General features: G+C 39.7%; 1 protein-coding gene across 1 annotated transcript in view; it reads right to left on the bottom strand.

Annotated features, from left to right (window-relative positions):
* XKR4 (XK related 4) overlaps positions 1-17,385 on the bottom strand; it is a 79,510-nt gene extending 62,125 nt beyond the window's left edge. Inside the window, exon 1 of the mRNA XM_014312034.2 lies at positions 17,190-17,385. Within this exon, the coding sequence (XP_014167509.1) occupies positions 17,190-17,376 (187 nt within the window). The 5' untranslated portion in view covers positions 17,377-17,385. The remainder of the gene's footprint in view (positions 1-17,189) is intronic.
* Positions 17,386-17,931: the final 546 nt, after the last annotated feature.

Genomic DNA, 17,931 nt, shown 5'->3' with positions numbered 1-17,931 from the left:
GCCCGTTGAGGCTCACGGGACTATTGGCACTGACACGGGGTACACCAGGCTGCCCATGATTCCTGCAGGTCTTAAAACAGGATTTACACTGGGGTGGGAGGTGTGGATGGGATCCCTGTGGGCAGTGCTCAGCAGGGGTCAAGGCCATGCTTCTGCAAGGCTGCTGTGAGGCCTGGGTACTGCCCAGGGAGCAGGTTTTGGGACAGTTCCAAGATGGAATCTTGGCTGGAAGTGATATGGAAAAGATATGGGCCTTGTGCTTTTCTTCAGCAGTGCTGCAGAAGGACTCAGGTCTACGGTGCCTCACAATGGCTTTGAGCAAAGCTTTTGTAGGGGGAGAATTAAAATATAAATTCAGGTTTGGCAGCTCAGTTGCATGCTTGCACTCTGCTGGCCAGTAACTTTATCTGTTGCCTCTTTCTCCCCCCCTCACAACAGCACATTTCTGCTATTTTAAATCCAGTTTTTCATATCCTGGGGTTATGGCACTTCATAGCAGGAAGAAGGTATAATTTTAGCATATTTTAATTGCTAAGCCATGCTCTCCCAATCTGCCTCCTTATCTCCTTTTGTTCTTTTTCTCTTAAGCAGAAAGGCAAGAGAAATCAGGCACTGAGGAAAATGAATACTGCTCCCTGACAACAAAATCTAGAGCCAACTGTTGCAGTCAGTTTCAATTTGCATTCTCTGGTGAAACCCTGAAGCTTACTGGGACATAGAAACAAGCAGGCTAGAGCAATTTATGATCATGCACGTAGCTACTGCTTTTTTCTTTTAAACTTCTTTTTTCTTGCAGTTGTTTCAAGGAAATGTTAGCAGAGATGCAGACTCCTGCCAAACATATGTAGCTTTTAGGATATTTACACGCAGCATGAATTCTCAGTCCTGGGTGAGGAGAAGAGGGCACATTTCTCATGCCCCTGCTGCGGAAAAATGCAAATTCAGTGCCAGCTTGCACAGAAATCTCAAATTTCTGTCCTAAGTCCCTCCACCCATAAATACAGGAGCTACTCTGCACAGTTTGTCTATTCTTGCCTCACTTTGGACATAGTTAATGGCAAAATGCTAATTTTTGTTGGTTATTGTTTTGCATTTTGTGGGATAGTATTGTTTGCATAGTATAGCTTCTTAGTGTTTTTGCATTGTGTAGTTTCTTAGTGTTTCCTAGCAGGAGAGTGAGTTTTGTGATCCAAATATATTCCTTATCATCTGACATCTGACATTAACTATTGGGAGAGGCCATAATAAAAACACCATGTGAGTTGTACCATTACAACCTTGGTAATGGTTTTAGAGGGCTGAACATATTTAAATGATTGCATTTAAAGACACTCAGAAGATAAAGCATCTGGTTTTGACAACAGAAATACTGGTTAAAAGCGTTGCCTCCCTTTTCTTCAAAATTTATGACATTGTCATTAAAACATTGTCATTGTCTTTTGCAAACAACAGTGAGGAAAAAGTGTGTTTGGGTAGGGGAATAGAGGGGAGGACAAAAAGGAGGAAATAGGACTTGTCACCATGGATTAATAAGCCAGGGAATGAATATTTAGTCAGTAGTGCTTAACTGGAACCAGCATCAAATAGTCACTGTCAAGAACTAATAAACATTTTAGCACTCATTGGTGAGGTGCTAATGAAATAGCATGTGTGTTTTTGTGTCCTTATGGGGGAAGCAATCAAAAACTAAACGTTAGTTAACTAATTATACTATCCTTAGGGGAAAAGATTGTTCCTTTTGGCCATCTTATCAGGCAACAAAAATGTAGACTTGTGAGTTCGTAGTCTGATAGGTAGAAGATACATCAATAAAAGAGCAAAAAATTAAAGAAAACCTAGTTGTACTCCAGACAAACCTATTTATTTAAAGAAATATATATTCAAAATTTGGTAATGATTTTATAGTGCTTATTAAGGGAGTAATGAAAGCCCTTCAAGTTGTAAAATATCATATGACTGGATTATTACTTTTACAAGGATACAAGATATTAATGATTTCACATGATAACATAAAAAGACTCAAATATTTTAATGATTTTCAATGATCTATGATTTCAGTTCTTTAGTGGGTTAAGATGTCATTTGGATCAACAAGTATTTAGAAAACTCCTCTGTAGCCTCAATGTATTTACAAACACATAATTGCAAATTTTTCTTTAAAAATTTTGTTTACACATACTTATCCATTTAGAAAGCAGATTACATATTTATGTGCTTAACTATGGATCCCTTTTCCTAAATTTAGACACACAATTTTTAAAGCTTTTTTCAAAGTAACAGGTTATTGATGTGTTATAAGAAGAAACCAAAATATCACCCCAAAGATCCGATCTAAAAGCCTGGTGTTCTCTTCATTACATTCCAGATTTCCGAAGATCTCACATTTATCTTCTCTCTTTACAGACTTGTCAAATTGTAATATATAGTTCTTGGAACCAGAAATTTGGTATCTGAGAACCATCTTTCTATAGCCTTCCCAGCAGGGACTATTTTACTTAATAGCAGGTACAGCTCATATGTAGGAAAATGTGTGAAAGTCTCTAACTGGAATCCTTTCTTAGCTGGAGACTTTGTTCTACAAATTACTCATGTTCAGATATTTGTGTAACCATCTTCTATAATACCTTTCAATCTTACTTTTAACTTTTGTATATGCAGCTCTCTGTCTCTTCTTCAAGAATGCATAAAGAATGCTCTACTTAGGATCAAATCTGGAAATTGATTCACAGTATGTACAGATACTGTCAAAGCAGAAGATATTCTTAAAGTGTCTGATCTTCCTAATTTGTTCTGCAGACCCAGTTTAAATACTTCTGAATATATAATCTGAAATACTTGGTCTTGATGACTGCTATTGATGAAATCTTGAGTAAGAGAAGAAAAAAGCCCTTGATGCATAAGAGTTCCCCAAGTGCAGTAACAAACATAACACAAGTCAGTTGTGATGGACTTGCTACTTCATTTGCTGATAACAACTAGAGCAAGGCGCTTCACTGAATGGTATAAAAAACTCTACGATAAACAGTTCAGGAATAGCCTGCCATGAATAAAAATGCTTTTTCTTTCTCAGAAAGCAGAACTCTGAAAGACACAATGGCTGGATTGTGAGCATTTGCTGTTAGAATGCTGAATAATAATAATAATAACAGTACTCATAATAACAATAATAATAATGTTCTTCAATCCTTGGTCACCTTTACCGGTTGTGCTTGGCCTCAGTGATGCCTGACAACAAAGGGATACCTTATACAGGCAAATGTTTTAAAGATAACACTTCTGCAACACACTTTGCTACTGTTCAACTCAGTGGTCCTTCAGCTTTCGTGTTAGGTGAAGTATAGCTAATGTGCCTTTCTAGAGATCATTTGCAGCTCTGTACATTTCATCCAGCTGATCTTTTCAGAAGAGCTTTTTTCAAAGCTCTGTCCATTCTCTTTGCCTCAATTGTATCTCAGTTTCAGAAACCAACACAGGACCCTGCCCTTGGGGGAGCAGATTTTGCTGCCCCCTTATATAAAGAAATAAACTCCTACTGCTTTTTAGATTGCTCTGGGTCTTGGCCCATGTCCTTGTTCAAGCCCCAGATAAAAGTTAATCCTTACAGCTGCTTCAAGTAATTGAGAATCAAAATTTAGAAGTGAAGTGCTGATACCACCTTCCCCATTACAGCATTTAGCTGCTTCTGTCATGAAGCAATCAGCTGTGTATTGTAAGTGACTATGTTGTGAGCCTCTCTGATCTAAACATGTGTTAGTTTAAATTATCAATTCAATTGCAATGCATTATGCTCTTCTCAGAAAACCCATCTGGCTCCAAAGGCTGCTTCCACAGGATGTGCTGCTGCTGCAAAGCCAAAGACCTGTTTCTGCCCTTGTTTGCATGGCTCTGCCTCTCAAGGAATGGCATTGAAGTGGCTGAAAGTGAACCACCCCAGAGCAGGTGTGGCAATGAGTCAGCCAGGTGTATGCCTACACCATGCAAATTTCCCAGCTTGTTTCCCCGATTTTGCTGCTACACTAATTATGAAGGAAGTGAAAGAAAACCCCTCAAAAACAGAGAACACCTTAGGATTTATTTTCAAGCGAATGATTGTAACCCCATTTCTTTCCTCCTGAATCACCATTCAAGATACTTTCAGGCATTTCTGCGCTCTTTATAACAAAACGGACTCCACAGGGGTGGAAAGTAAAATCACACTTTTTAAAGGAAATGCCACGAAAAAAGAAATAAAATATTCATCCCCTAGCAGAATTTCTTTTTACTGCAAATGATTTTAGTGTCTACTGTGCTTGCAGGTGAAAATAAATCATCGAAAACCTCTAGATGAGAGTCCTGGTCTCATGGCGTGAGAGAGATCTGCTGGGACTACAGTGGGTCTGAAGAAAAGGCATGAGGAGCCATTTTCAGTTTACTGCTGTCTTGGACTCCACTTGCACATTTTCTGCCTTCTGCTGAGCCAAACCAGCACAGAGCCCAGTTGCTGAGGAAAGCAGTTATGTTTTGAGCTATATTTAAGGATGACAAGCTGCTATGAATATACAGAGAGTAAATGCTACCATGTCACTTAGGGTCAGGATCATGCAGATCACCAGAGCTCAATTTTTTTATGGCTTTGGGGCATCTTACTTATTTAGTTTCATTACCAAGAGTGACTAACCTAGGAGCTCAAAATGAGCTCTGAATGCCTTTTTATGACACAGGAGACCTGGCAAAGATCCAGCTTAGCTAGATGGTGCTCGAACAGCTCTTTTCAGTCTATCATCTATCTATCTATCTATCTATCTATCTATCTATCTATCTATATATCTATCTATCTATCTATCTATCTAATCTATTCATCCACCTTTCTGGTGATAATGAATCACTCAATACATTTATCCAGAGAGCAGGAGGAGACTATGAGAGCACCAAGGGCACTCATTAAAACCTGAAAACAGCCTGAAGTTGCATAAGCTTTCAGAGGGCTTTGATGCTGGGGTGGCAGCAGATGGCTGAAGGAGGGGTACACCCTGTCATTCACTGCCCCTGTGATGGGGACGACAGCACAGCTCACGAAGCAGCCCCTGAGCAAATGCAGATTTTAGTACAGCATAAAGCATGAGATGGGAGTTAGTTTATTTCACTTTGCAGACTGAAAACTGCAGCGATTTGGGAGGTTTTTTGTGAGTCACTCTGTTGTCCCCACAGCCAGGGACACGGCAGCAGCCTTGCTCAGAGCGATACGGCAGCTGGCAGAAAGGGTTTGCTGCTGCTGATCTCTGCTACACGTGAGCCCTGAAAGCCCCATGGTCCCAGGGCCCAGCACCTGCAGGATGCTCCCAATCAGTCCCTGGGCTGCTCTCTGACCCTGCCACGGGGCTCCTGGGTCTTCCTGGTTTCACTGGGTAGGAGCTCCAGGGAGGCTGCAGCTGTCAGAGCTCCTGCAAAACTCTGTGACAGTCCTGGAGGGCTGCTGGAGGATGACAGGGAGCACTACTTGTGGCTGTCACACTGAGGGACGATTCAATTCACACTTTTGACTCAATTATGAATATGGAAGAATTCCTCTGCATCTTGAAATGTCCAGAGGGTGGGGAAGAACATACAGAGGCAGTGTCTATTAGCTATAAGGGCCTGGCATCAATAGTAATTGAGTAACCTCATACCACGAGATTCTTCCTGCCCAGGCTATTTAACTCCCAAGAGCACACTGGCCACCCATGCATAAATGATATGCTAAAAGCTCCACTCAAAACTAAAACTAGAAATTCTCTCTTCAGCAGTAACAGAAAAGCTATTAACAATTTGTTTTTAAACTGTATTCATTATATACAGAGAACAGAACACAGTTTATCACTTTATTAACTGATATACTGTGAGAAATAACACCCAATGGAAAAAGGAAAATATTTTAAATTCATTTTCATTATAATTTAGTTAGGAAACCAAAAACTAATAAAATACACTTAATAGGTTTTTATCCCCATTAGGTTAGGTAGAATGTCATGCTTAAGATAAAAGACAGCTACTTAATACCTTTTTCTAAAACAGTGCTCCTATAAATCCCAGCCCAGCAAGTAGATTTTATTCATTAAAACAGTTCCACTGAGTTCAGTGGAGGTGCCCACAGGGGTGAACCTCCTGTACCTGACTGGACCTTTTGTTTGAGTCTCATTGTAACACTGGTTATTCACTGATACTGGCAAAACTCTGAGCACAAAACAAAAATGCAATGGGGTTTTTATATTTGCAGCCTGATACCCATCTAATACACAGCTGAAAATACTAATATGTATAAAACTAGTTACAGGTATGAAATCCCATACAAATCTCATCATTTGTAGTATATTCTGTATACCACTAAACTTGGATGTCATGTGAGGCACATTTTAAAACCTGCATTCCCACTTTGACATGCAACTTACAGCTGAAATCACTCTCATCAGGAAAGATTACTTTTCTGGTTAGTTTTGTCAAAAAAAAAAGTAATCCTGCAATCCTGCAGACTAACAAACTAACATGCACTCATGCACTAGCATTGAAAATGACAGAAAATTTCAGATCTGTGGTTTTGGCATGAAGCTGGACATGCACTTTGGCTCTGTGACTGAAGATTTAAAGGTCACTGCATGATGAAGAATTCACATTAATTCTTATCTTTGAGGTATTGTGCAATCTTCGGGTAAGACACAATCACGACTAAAATTTCTCACTGCTATATTAGACACAGGAAAGCTTTTTCTGTGCCAAGCATGCATCACTTTTTTTTCCCTTCCCCAAGCAAAAGTACCAGTCATAAAAAACACAGGAACCCAAAAATGAAATTGGAAATTTTTTCCTTAGCAAGTTCACTTATAGCACAACAAAAAGGAGCAGAAGGATATGCCACCAACTTTCTGACATTCCCCAACAAATAAAATTCAGTGTGTAGGCAATGTATCACGCTTGCAGAAACTAAATGCACTACTTTGTGTCTCAGGCTGTCTTTACCACTGTGTATACATTAACAGCTCTGTGAAGGCACTATTAAATTTAAAAACCTGTAGATAATGTGAAAATAATTTTTGTTGGGTTTTTTTTGCCATTCCCTGCAGCAGTAAAGAATTTCTTTTCATAATACCTCCAGGCTCATAAAGCCCTTAAAGCCTGGATCCATCAGAGGGGAGCAGCTGATCCGCAGGAGAGCAGGGCTGCCCTCAGAGGGACCTCAGAAGGCTGAGAGGAGTGACAAAAAGACTTTCAAAGGCAAAGGAAAACTCTTGCCTGTTCACTTTGGGCCAACAGTACTGGAAATACTTTCACAAATTGGAGTAAGGCCAGTGAAGGGTCACTGAAATAACAGGATCATAGAAAGTCAGTCCATACTCTTGTAAATGGTCTGTCTCCATCTGCCTTGTAGGCCTCCTTTGGGTACTGAAAGGCCACAACTAGGTCACCCTATTTCCATGCTGAACAATCCTAATTCTCTTATACTTTCCTTGTAGGAGAGGTTCTCTATCTTTCTGATCAACTTGATGGGCTCCTTTGGACTCACTCCAACAGGTCCGTGTCCTTCCTGTGCTCTGGACCCCAGAGCTGGGTGCAGCACTCCAGATGGGGTCTCACCAGAGCAGAGGGGCAGAATTCCCTCCCTTGCCCTTCTGGCCACGCTGTTTTTGACTCAGCATGGGATATGGTTGGTTTTCTGGGCAGTGAGTGCACATTGCCAGATCATGTCCAGCCTCACACCCACCAGCACCACCAAGTCCTTCTTATCAGGGTTGCTCTGGTTCTGTTCATCCTCCAGCCCACGTCGATACTGGGGGTATCAACACCCCAGTATCACCCCACCTGAGCCAGGTGCAGCACCAGCACCTGGTCTTATTCACCTCATGAACTTCTCATGGCCTCACTTTGCGAGCTTGTCCAGGTCCCTCTGGGCGGGTCCTGCCCTTCCGGTGTGTTAGCTGCACCACTCAGCTCAGTGTCATCTGCAAATTTGCTGAGGGTGCACTCAATCCCTTTGTCTATGTCCTCAATGAAGATATTAAATAACACTAGTCCAAAAATGGACTCCTGAGGAACACCACTCACCACCAATGTCCATCAGGATTCTGAGCCACTGACCCCTTCCCTCTTGATGTGACTGTCCAACCACTGCCTCGTCCATCTAGCAGTCTACTCATCAACTCCATCTTTTTCCAATTTAGAGAGAGGGATGTTGTGGGGAATCATGTCAAATGCTTTGCAGGAGTCCAGGTATATAACATCTGTAAGCCTTCCCTTGTCCACTCATAGCCACAATGTTAGGGGCTACGGCGCCTCAGCTGGGTTTGTGTAGTCTGAGGGAGGACTGGTAGAGAGGACTGTGAACCAAGAGGAGAGATCAAATTGCCATTTTCTCCTGCCTAAAAAGAGAATTATACAAATCTCTCAAACTCAGAGGCACACAATGAGTCAAAATTGCAGCAAGGGGAAATCTGATTTGCTGTAAAAAAAGAGATTTTTTTCCAGGGTGGTGAGCACTGCTACAGTTCACCCAGAGAGGCTGTGGGCTCAGCAACCACAGAAGTGCACAAAACTCAAACAAACATGGCTCTGAGGAACCTGATTGATTTTTTTACATAGTTGTGCTTCCAGAAGGGTTTGGACCAGATGACTGATTGAGGACCCTCAGACCTATCCTTTCATTCTGTGACAAGACACTTAAGTGGTGTGAGCTGGAAATACCACCCAGAGGTGAGATTTTCAGCTTGGTACTTGAACAAACTGCATCAAAAAGTCTTGAGAAACCAATCTTTAAATTATATTCCTATGCAAATGTAAGTTTATAAAACCGCTTATAATTATTTTCTTTCAGACTGGCATAATACCTCTAAGGTATGACAAAATATATACCTAAAGTTGTGTTTGAATATCCAAATATACGTCATGATTTTTTCAAAATTTAGTGAAGGAAGCACCTACCTACTATCTTTGGTAACCAGCTGATTTATTGATACCTTCCAACAGGTTTTTGAAGCTTAGCTAGAGACACCTCTATCTGCAAATGTAGCTAGGATAGCTCATGTGAGAAGAAGGAGGACAAAAAGAGTAGCAGTAAAATGTGTATTAAATCTTCTTAATACTGTTTTTAATGACTTTTTTTCTATTAAAATTGCATATGAAGATGTTATGTTGGTACGCTATGAAGCCTTATTGCTATTTACTCAGAATGACCTGAATAGTTTATTCATTTTCCTATGATGTAATGAGTAGAAGAAAATGTTTAATGAGTGGCCAAGCTTCCCAAAATGATATTTTTTGCATCATAATGCACACTCACATTTATATGTCTACATAGTGCTGTGTGACCCTTTGGTCTTTTTATGACCACTTAATAGTTAATAAACAAGGATAAAGATATCAGCATAAACTCAGTAAAAAACAGAGTCACCAGAACATATTATTATGAAAAAATGTTTCATTCAGTTCCCCTCATTACTAATGCTGCAAGAGGAATTAGGGTTATTTTACTGCAGTTAACCAGATAAAATAAAAATATTCATTAGTCATCTCTGATTGACTTTCAGGGGTTGAAGTCCTGTAAAATGGGTTTGTTAAGAAGACAATACCTGTGTATATTGCCTCTTGCTTTTACAAGTTGCATTGATGCATCATACTTTTAGATAGATGAATGGACAGGACATCAGGAAACACAGAAAATAAACACAGGACATGAAGCATTATAGGGTTACAGAAACACCCATGGCCTCATAATCACTCCCTGGACATGGATGCTGGAAGAGAGCTGGTAATCAGAAAAGATGGAAATAATGGCAAAAGCAGTGTGTGTGAATGGAATGACAGCAGGATGTTTCAGAAAGGGTTCCCTGAGAAAACAGATTCTGTTTGCATACAAAATCACTTTGGGGAAAGATTGTGGGTAGTTGTTAGAGTCTGCTGTAGAATTCCAGAGTTAAATTTGGATATGGATTGAGCTGTTCAAACCATTATTACAGGGAGAAATTCTGCACAGAATTGTCTCATTATGGCAGCCTCTGATTTGTCAGATATAGGCTGGAGAACAAGTGCTGCTGAAGGCAGCCCAGATATTCCAGGGTGTGACAACTGACAGCTTTTCTGAGAGAAAGCAGAGAGGATTCTTTCTAAACTTAGTTATGGAAAGTATAGAGGTTGTTACAGGACATCTAATTGTAGCAAAATAGCACTGAATCCCATAAATGTTGGTTTAATTTATATACAATGGAGGGATAAACAAAAATAGATCTGTTAGTAAGTCTAACAGAATTTTAGAGAAATGAGTGAAGGCAGCATAAGTTAATTATTCTGTTCCCCACTTCTCTGTGGGGGAGACGGATATTCTTTGAGGCAAAGCACAGAAGGATTTCTGGAGCTTTTGAACACTGAAACCCAAAAACTTTCAGAAAAAAAAAAGCCTCAAAACCTACCTCAGAAATGGTTCTTTGATTGAAATTAAAAAAAGAATGATGAGCAATAAAGGTTGTGCTATATAGGACAATTTTCCATAAGAGCTCTTGAAATAAGAGCTCAAAGACAGAGCCAGCTGATAGAAAATAAGAATAGAAAGGAAATTTGTATTACTGTAGATGGAAGCAACACTGGAAGTTCCTTGTTTTCACCGAATGCAACCAAAACCTCTCTGTCTCAGGATTCAAAATAAGCCAATGTATGAAATCCTGCTGTTGGTGAGCATCATCTTAACTATCCCCACTCAGAGGTGGTGCTACAAGACTGAAAAGGAGGCATTTCACAAGTACCTGGCTGAAGCAGGGCTACAATGTAGGCTTCAATACAGCACAAAGCTTTAGAGCAGGTTTTAAAGCAATAACTAACTGGAAACAAAGGTAAATCTAGAACCATAGGATGGCTTGGGTTGGAAGGGACCTTAGAGGTCATCTAGTTCCAAATCTCTGCCATGGGCAGGGATGATTTTCAGGAACATCAGATTCCTCACAGCCCTGTCCAACCTGGCCTTGAAACATGGAAGTGTACGAAAAAGAATGGATACATTAAAAATGAAGTAGATCATATGAGACCTAGAGTCTAGAATAGCTCAATAGCTTTCTTTTATAACCCCTTTCTCAACAAGTAAAATGTGGCAGATCTAATCTATCAAAAGGCAGAATGGTGACTGCAATGCTAATGGGAAAGTGCTAGTGATGCTTGAGAGGTTAGGAAATAGTAGAGGAAAAATAAGGCAGGTAAAGGAACTAACTAAAGAAAGATACCGAAGATTATGTTGAAATGCTAATAAGGAACCCTTGAGGTGGAGTAGAGTTACTCTTACTTTTTCAAAACTGATTACACTTGGAATCAATCTTGTCTGAACACTTCTCTTAATGACCTTTGTTTAAAACATAACACACTAGCGGGTGTTTGGGAGATATTGTCAATGTAGGAAAGGAGAGTGATATGTGCAACAATCAGGGGCACTTTGCAGGCTGGAAAAGTAGAAAAGAGATGAAATTTCATTACATGTATTTAGTCACTAATACATTTTTATAATGTAATTGAAGTCTCATCAGAGCGATATGACACTAGAAGAACCTGTGTGTTTTAAAGGACCACGAAATAACTAGAATTAACTAGTCCAATACCTGAGTGAACAGGGAATTACAATCCTAGATCACACCTAGTGAGATATTGCCATGAGAAATATGGGAGCTCTGGATAAATGTCATGTGGAGTCTCCAGTGCAGTCTTGGTCATCTGTATACACCAAAGATGAATTCAGACTGGGACTGAGGAAGAAAAAGTATATGAAGAAAATTCAGAACCTCTCATGAGATGAAAGAATGTACAGCAGGAGGAATTATTTCAGTTTTCCATCAAAGTATTTCTTATTCCCCAATTCCATTTGTCACTTTCAACAATCCCACTGGGCAGGCAAAAGCAGTGCAATTCCTTGTCTGGAAGGATGACTGGTGGCTGGTAGGTAATGAAAAATATTGGCTGAAGTCTGACTGCTTTTCCCTGTGGTGGAAGCTCTCAATTTTTAAAAATATTTGTTTAAAATCATAATTATTTTAATTTATTTTTATTTGCATTGACTGCTTTGTTTTTATAACATTTAAGAAAACATAATTATCTTTGAGATGTTGGCTATTCTTTTATACTGACTGAAATACTGCAATGGATCAGGAGTTCTTAAAAGCAGGACTGAAGGGCAGAAATGGGCTATATAATGATACAAACCCCTTTTCCTTAGGGAACAAGTGTAAAAACTGGTATGGCACTACAATAAATATGTGCAGACTGCTGATAAAATTAAAAAGTCAGGACAGGCATCAGCAGGTCTATATCAATCAGAGAATTAAACTTTCAACTGGTATATTAGATACTAAGGGTATAACTAGCTTTAAGATTGTAATCAAGTTATGAAATGGATTATTTGACATGATTGCCTTCAGGAAGTCCTCTCCTGGACTATCAGAAACAAGGGTATGCTAATATGATGCCTCTATCCTAATGAGCACAGGATAACATTTTTAAAATTTGCAAAAGGACCTGCGGATCAGTTTAAAAGTCATTTCCAGAAATGACTTACTTCATAGTATATCACACCTGTTGATCCTTGTCACTGGAAATCTGTTTTGCCAAGTATCAAGCAGAATCTGTAAGTATAGGTTGCTCTGGTTTAGTTTCTCTGTGGAAAGTTTGGATGCTGGACTGCTGTGGCACAGAACCTTGACAACACAGAGAAAAGTAATGGCAACTTGCCCAGAACTCAAGTGCTGCACCTGATTTCCATACAAATATACATTGAATTGTATAAAATATTGCATCAGAATTATGAATTTTATTTAGTTATCTATTTATAGGGCACTGCAAATGTAGGCAGCATTTTATAGACCAATCCAAAATTGCTGTGTGGTAACAAAAAGAAAAGCTGTGCAAAAGCATAACGTTGTTCACAAAAAACTTGTAGACTTAAATGATTTTCAGTTTACTGTGCTGATATGAAAAGTCTGAATTCCTGGTGCACAACATTGAGCTTTGCCAGAGAATTTTTATAAATAACTAGTGAACAACATAATTTGCTTCTGCCAGATAAAGTTAGAACCTATCAGCCATGTCATAAACTGCTATCAAGTCTCTGAGATTCTTCTTCAGCTCAGGCAGGAGCAGCAATTTGTTTGGAGTGGAAGCACTGGAGAGTGGTGCTTGGTGGCACTGTAAACATTGTATAGTGGCTGCGGTGTCAGCATAAAAACAGTGTAGGGTTTCCAACAGAGTTGGTAGAAAATGGGAAAATGTTTGGCCAGGGATATTTCCTGGAAATGCATTTTCAGCAGAATCCAGTAGCTCTGTGGTGTATGGTGGCTTCAATGAAACTTGATGAATTTATAAACTGGTCTGAACTTTTCGTTTTGCTTCTGGCACTACTGTCAGTCCCCATTAAGAAATGCAGCTTTATATGACATAAACTTTGATTAGATTTTGATTAAACTTTGATGGAGACTTTGATTAATAGCACTGTATGGAGAAGCCAGAACAAACCTCCCAGGGGTTGATGAAGAAAAAATTGTCAATTCGGTAAACAGGAATGAGAAGCTAATCTATAATTTAAGCAATGTGTTAATTAATACAGTATAAATAATGAAATCTGTGGTAAATCCAGGGAGTAATCTTGTCTATCTGCTCATCTAGGTGTGGTTAAAACACCATACCTGAATAGGAAAGTAGTATCTGTATGATAACTGTATGATGGGAGTCTCTTTCCAATCAGATGGTCAGCAGGATTTTTTGCTTGCTGGAGTTTACTCATTTTAAGATAAGAAGCCATTCTAAAATCAAATGGCATAGTGGGAAAACCGAAATAAGTAAAAGAAGAGTGCCAAGCGATGGCTGCTAGTCTCTGGGCAGGACTTCAAGATGAGGTGCCACATAAAGGGACAGACCTGACCTTCCTTCCTTATCCTGATGCCGTGTCCTCCCTTGCCTCCCCAGGGCTGGCATTACCCCTTGTTGATATACCCCTGTCCCGGGAAGCTTGGCTGTACTCAGAGCAAAGGCAGGAGGGACAGATTCCTGTGAGGAAAAGAGGAAGGAATTACCTATTTCAAGGCACATCAGTCAGTCTTCTAGAGAGTATATATTTCTTCAAACTCAAAGGAATCACCAGAGTGGAAAAGGTGGAGGTAATAGGGGTATTAGCACAGCTCCAGTTTAGCCTACTGTCAAACTGAAGTTGTTCGTTTTCTTGAGAACTTTGCACCTAGAAATCATCGGCTTCCCACACAAGCAATTTCACTGCTTCCACTCAGGTGAGAGCTGGCTGCTGGTTGTAGGCAGAATAAGAATGAACATTGACTCTAAATGTGCCAATTTTGATGAAATCTTAAGGAAGAATCAGGGTTTTAGATGATAATTTGGCTATTGTGTTACTATTACTGGGATATCCCTGGATGAGGATGCAGAAGAGAGATGCCATTCCATAAGGACTGTCAATGGCCTCCCACACAAGCCTTGCTGTGCTGCAGGGTCATGATACAGGGTACACAATCCTTGCTAGAAGCTTACACTGCAGTTTTAAAATTCATGCTTGGGGAGCCCAGGCAAGTGCTAAAGGATCCCTGTGGTGTATCCTCAGGGCTTTTGAAGTGCTCTGTACTGCAGTGCATGGGAGATTGAGGGGGAAGGTTTTGCAGATATTGCACACTATTGTTCATGATCCCCATGAAGATCCATGTACAAGTCTGAACATATTTCTTCCCTTGATTAGGAGGGCTTAGTTACTGCAATAAGAAGCAGTCTGAAGCAAGCCAACACTCATTACAAAACTTGGAATCTTCAGGAACGCTGATAGCATTCTCCTGTTGGGAATAATGCTATTTTGTTGCATTTGGAACTGAAAGTATAGGATTTCATAAATAAAAATACTTAAAAGTTTTTCTTGCTGTAATTAATGGATTAATATTAGAAGTACTCTGTTTACAGTTCATTCATTTCCCGTGCCAAATTTGTACTTTGTGCAAGTCATAAACTCTTAAGAACACGGACCAGCAATGTCACTTAACAATTTTCATAATAACTTTGTCCTGTGGGACAGAGAACTAAAAGAACTATAAAAACAATAAAAAACCAGTAGCACTCCCCAAACAAAGAAAATCAGTCAAACACCCTGTTTATTGATCCATGCTGGAAATCTCTCTAACAGGCTCAGCAAGTGGACAGCTAGCTGAAGAAAATACCTTATGGCTGGGCTTTTTAAAACACCCATTTGTAGCATGATACCACTGAGAAAAATTATGCTCTTCTTATGCAGCCTCACAGCTAATCCACCACCCTATGGCGCAATGCATTAGCCTTACCATTTCTTTAAGAAAGGATAGAAAACAGAGAAAGGATTTTCACAGCTGGCAAGATGCTAAAACATATTAGCTTTTATCATGAGAGAATAATGGTACTACTGTTTAAGAAAATCTGAAAATCTAGCATCTTGTTTAATTTTCTTAGTTTTTGAAAATTGATCATTTTCTCTGTGGAAGCTGGAAAAATATGGGCGAAGAGAGCATAAGTAAATACCATCAACCTTCTCAACTGAAATCCATAATTATAGTTTTATTACTTTCTGGTTTCTGATACATAGGTTTCACAGAGCTGATTGCAGGGTGCAGGAACCATTTTTGCCTTTTAAATTGAGGCATTTCAGGTCTTCTCTAATTAACAACCACTTGCAGAGTGTATCACAGGCTTAGTGTCTACTCACCAGGCTCATTTCTCAGAGAGAGATCTGTTATTGCACTAAAATGAGGACAAGAGGCATTCTGTATTAATAGTTTATGAAGATAGCTAAATTACAGCTGACCATACAGTACTCTGCCTATGTTCTTCTCCTAAGCCTTTCTCTGGACTCACTTTTTCTGGGGAGACAAATCTTGAAGTGATAATACCTTCACAATGATAACAGTCTGAGTGAGTGGGGCCTCATCATTTTGAGAAATTGCAGTAGGAAGCGCATAGGCAAACTTCCTTGTACAGAGAACCAACTAATTAAAATAGAAACTTTGGTTTTCTTTTCCCATTAAGGTGGCAGAGTTTTACATCTAATGAAACAAAAAACACAGGAAGAAGTACAGCTCTTTATTACATGACAGTTCAGAGCTCTGTAAAAGTAAAGCCTCTGATTTATCCACAGGAAACTGCCCAGGATCAAGATCTTCACACAGTTACCCACATTGTGCCCAATCATTTTTTAGCCAATCAGACTCACTGCATGTTACTCATAATAAGCTAACCAGACCCAACATTTTCTTGGAGCAAGGAGCTGTCACTTTTTCTTCTTGTACAGTGGTAAGCACATGAGCTGTTCCTTAAAAGCAAATGACAAAATTCTGCATTTCCTTCCTCCCTCTGTCCCTCTCATTCTCCCTTCCTCCCTTCACTCCTCACTGCCTCATGGCATTTTTGTCACCTTCTGGATTCCAAGTTCTCATTCACTTCATTCCCTTGCTAAAAAACTCTGTCCAGGTGCAGCCATAAGTCAAAACAATGGCACAATACAAAAGGACAGCTGTCAGGTAGCCAAAAGCAGCATGAAAAAAGCAAGTGAGATATTCCAATATCTGTAGCACTGACTGACAAAGCCATATAGCAGGACATATACATGCATTTACCACTTTAGAGAGGTAACCACACTTGCTGAAAGCATCAACCTTAGAAGGAAACCCAGAGTGTGAAGGAATGAGTACTGCTGGAGAGATGATTCGTATTATTTCAGGTAAGCACGGCCGAGAGCTGATGAGCATAAACATTGGCATTATCTTCACAGAATTGCTGTTATCTCCTGTGCTGTCTCCTGCTTTGCATAATGCCATATGAACCTCATTACTGCAGTTTGCAGGGTTTTGAACATTCACAGAAAAAAGCATAGGGAGAAGAGTAATAGTTTGATTGATGCAATTTTCACATTGGCCCAGTGGATAATCAGAAGAGCTCTTCTACTACAAGGACATGCAGAAAGCAAAACATTTTAAATCCTACCCACAACCCAGGGCCATTAAGAAAGGCTAAAAAAACCTCTAATAACACAGTCTTTCTTGACAGAGTTATTGTTAACAGCTAAATAGCAGCTAGCAGGCAAGATCTGCTCTTATGCCAGGACTACAAGGCACACAGCAGTCTGAACGAAGGATAAATATGTATGTGTGGAAATTACATCTTCCAAAAATTATAAAAAATAAATAGATTAAATGAACCCCTACCTTGGAGAGCCTGGAGTGTACGGGTCTGTACAACAATACAGAGTTGCAGGACCAGCTGTGGCGCACTTTCCAGAAAGGTGGCTAGCAAATGCAGCATACTCACATCTGCATACTCATACACCATTTTCCAATAAAACCGCCATCTGTCATTCTCTCCACTCTGTCGACTCCGGATACCCAAGTACATCGTGTGAAAATACCTGGAAATGAAAGAGAGTGATTATAGAAGCACAGAATGATATTTTACGTGTTCTACTTCTGCTTGCAAACAATGTTTTGTTCAATGTACTTCAAAATAATGAATGTTTATTTAAAAAGATCATTGTATTCCAATTTATAATAGTTGACGTGATAAGAGTAAACTAAACTGAAGACAAGACTAGCCTTTATAAGGCCATTAAAAAGGCTTAGTGTTGTCTTATTTGTTGAATAGTATTTCTTTCAAGGATCCAGTTTTCTAATTTGAAATATACAGGTGATATCTTGATTATATGGCCTTCCTCAGAGGTTTTGCAAATAATGAGAGGAACAAAATGGACTCTTTAATGAGAACCTGCAAAGAACTAACCTCCTTCTGCATGGCTGTATTAGGACTTGGAGGACCACCTGCCCTGCAACTCTGAGGTGGACTTTGTAGCTCTGCTGTGGCTGAGCTTATTGTCCTGCTTTTCCCCCCATCTGACCTACTGAGTATTTCAGACACTGCCAAATGTATCACTTTTTTTTTCCTCATAGTTTGATT

This window comes from Geospiza fortis, unplaced genomic scaffold (genome assembly GCF_000277835.1).
Source record: "Geospiza fortis unplaced genomic scaffold, GeoFor_1.0 scaffold53, whole genome shotgun sequence".
Lineage (NCBI taxonomy): Eukaryota > Metazoa > Chordata > Aves > Passeriformes > Thraupidae > Geospiza > Geospiza fortis.
This window is presented reverse-complemented; position numbering and strand designations above follow the sequence as displayed.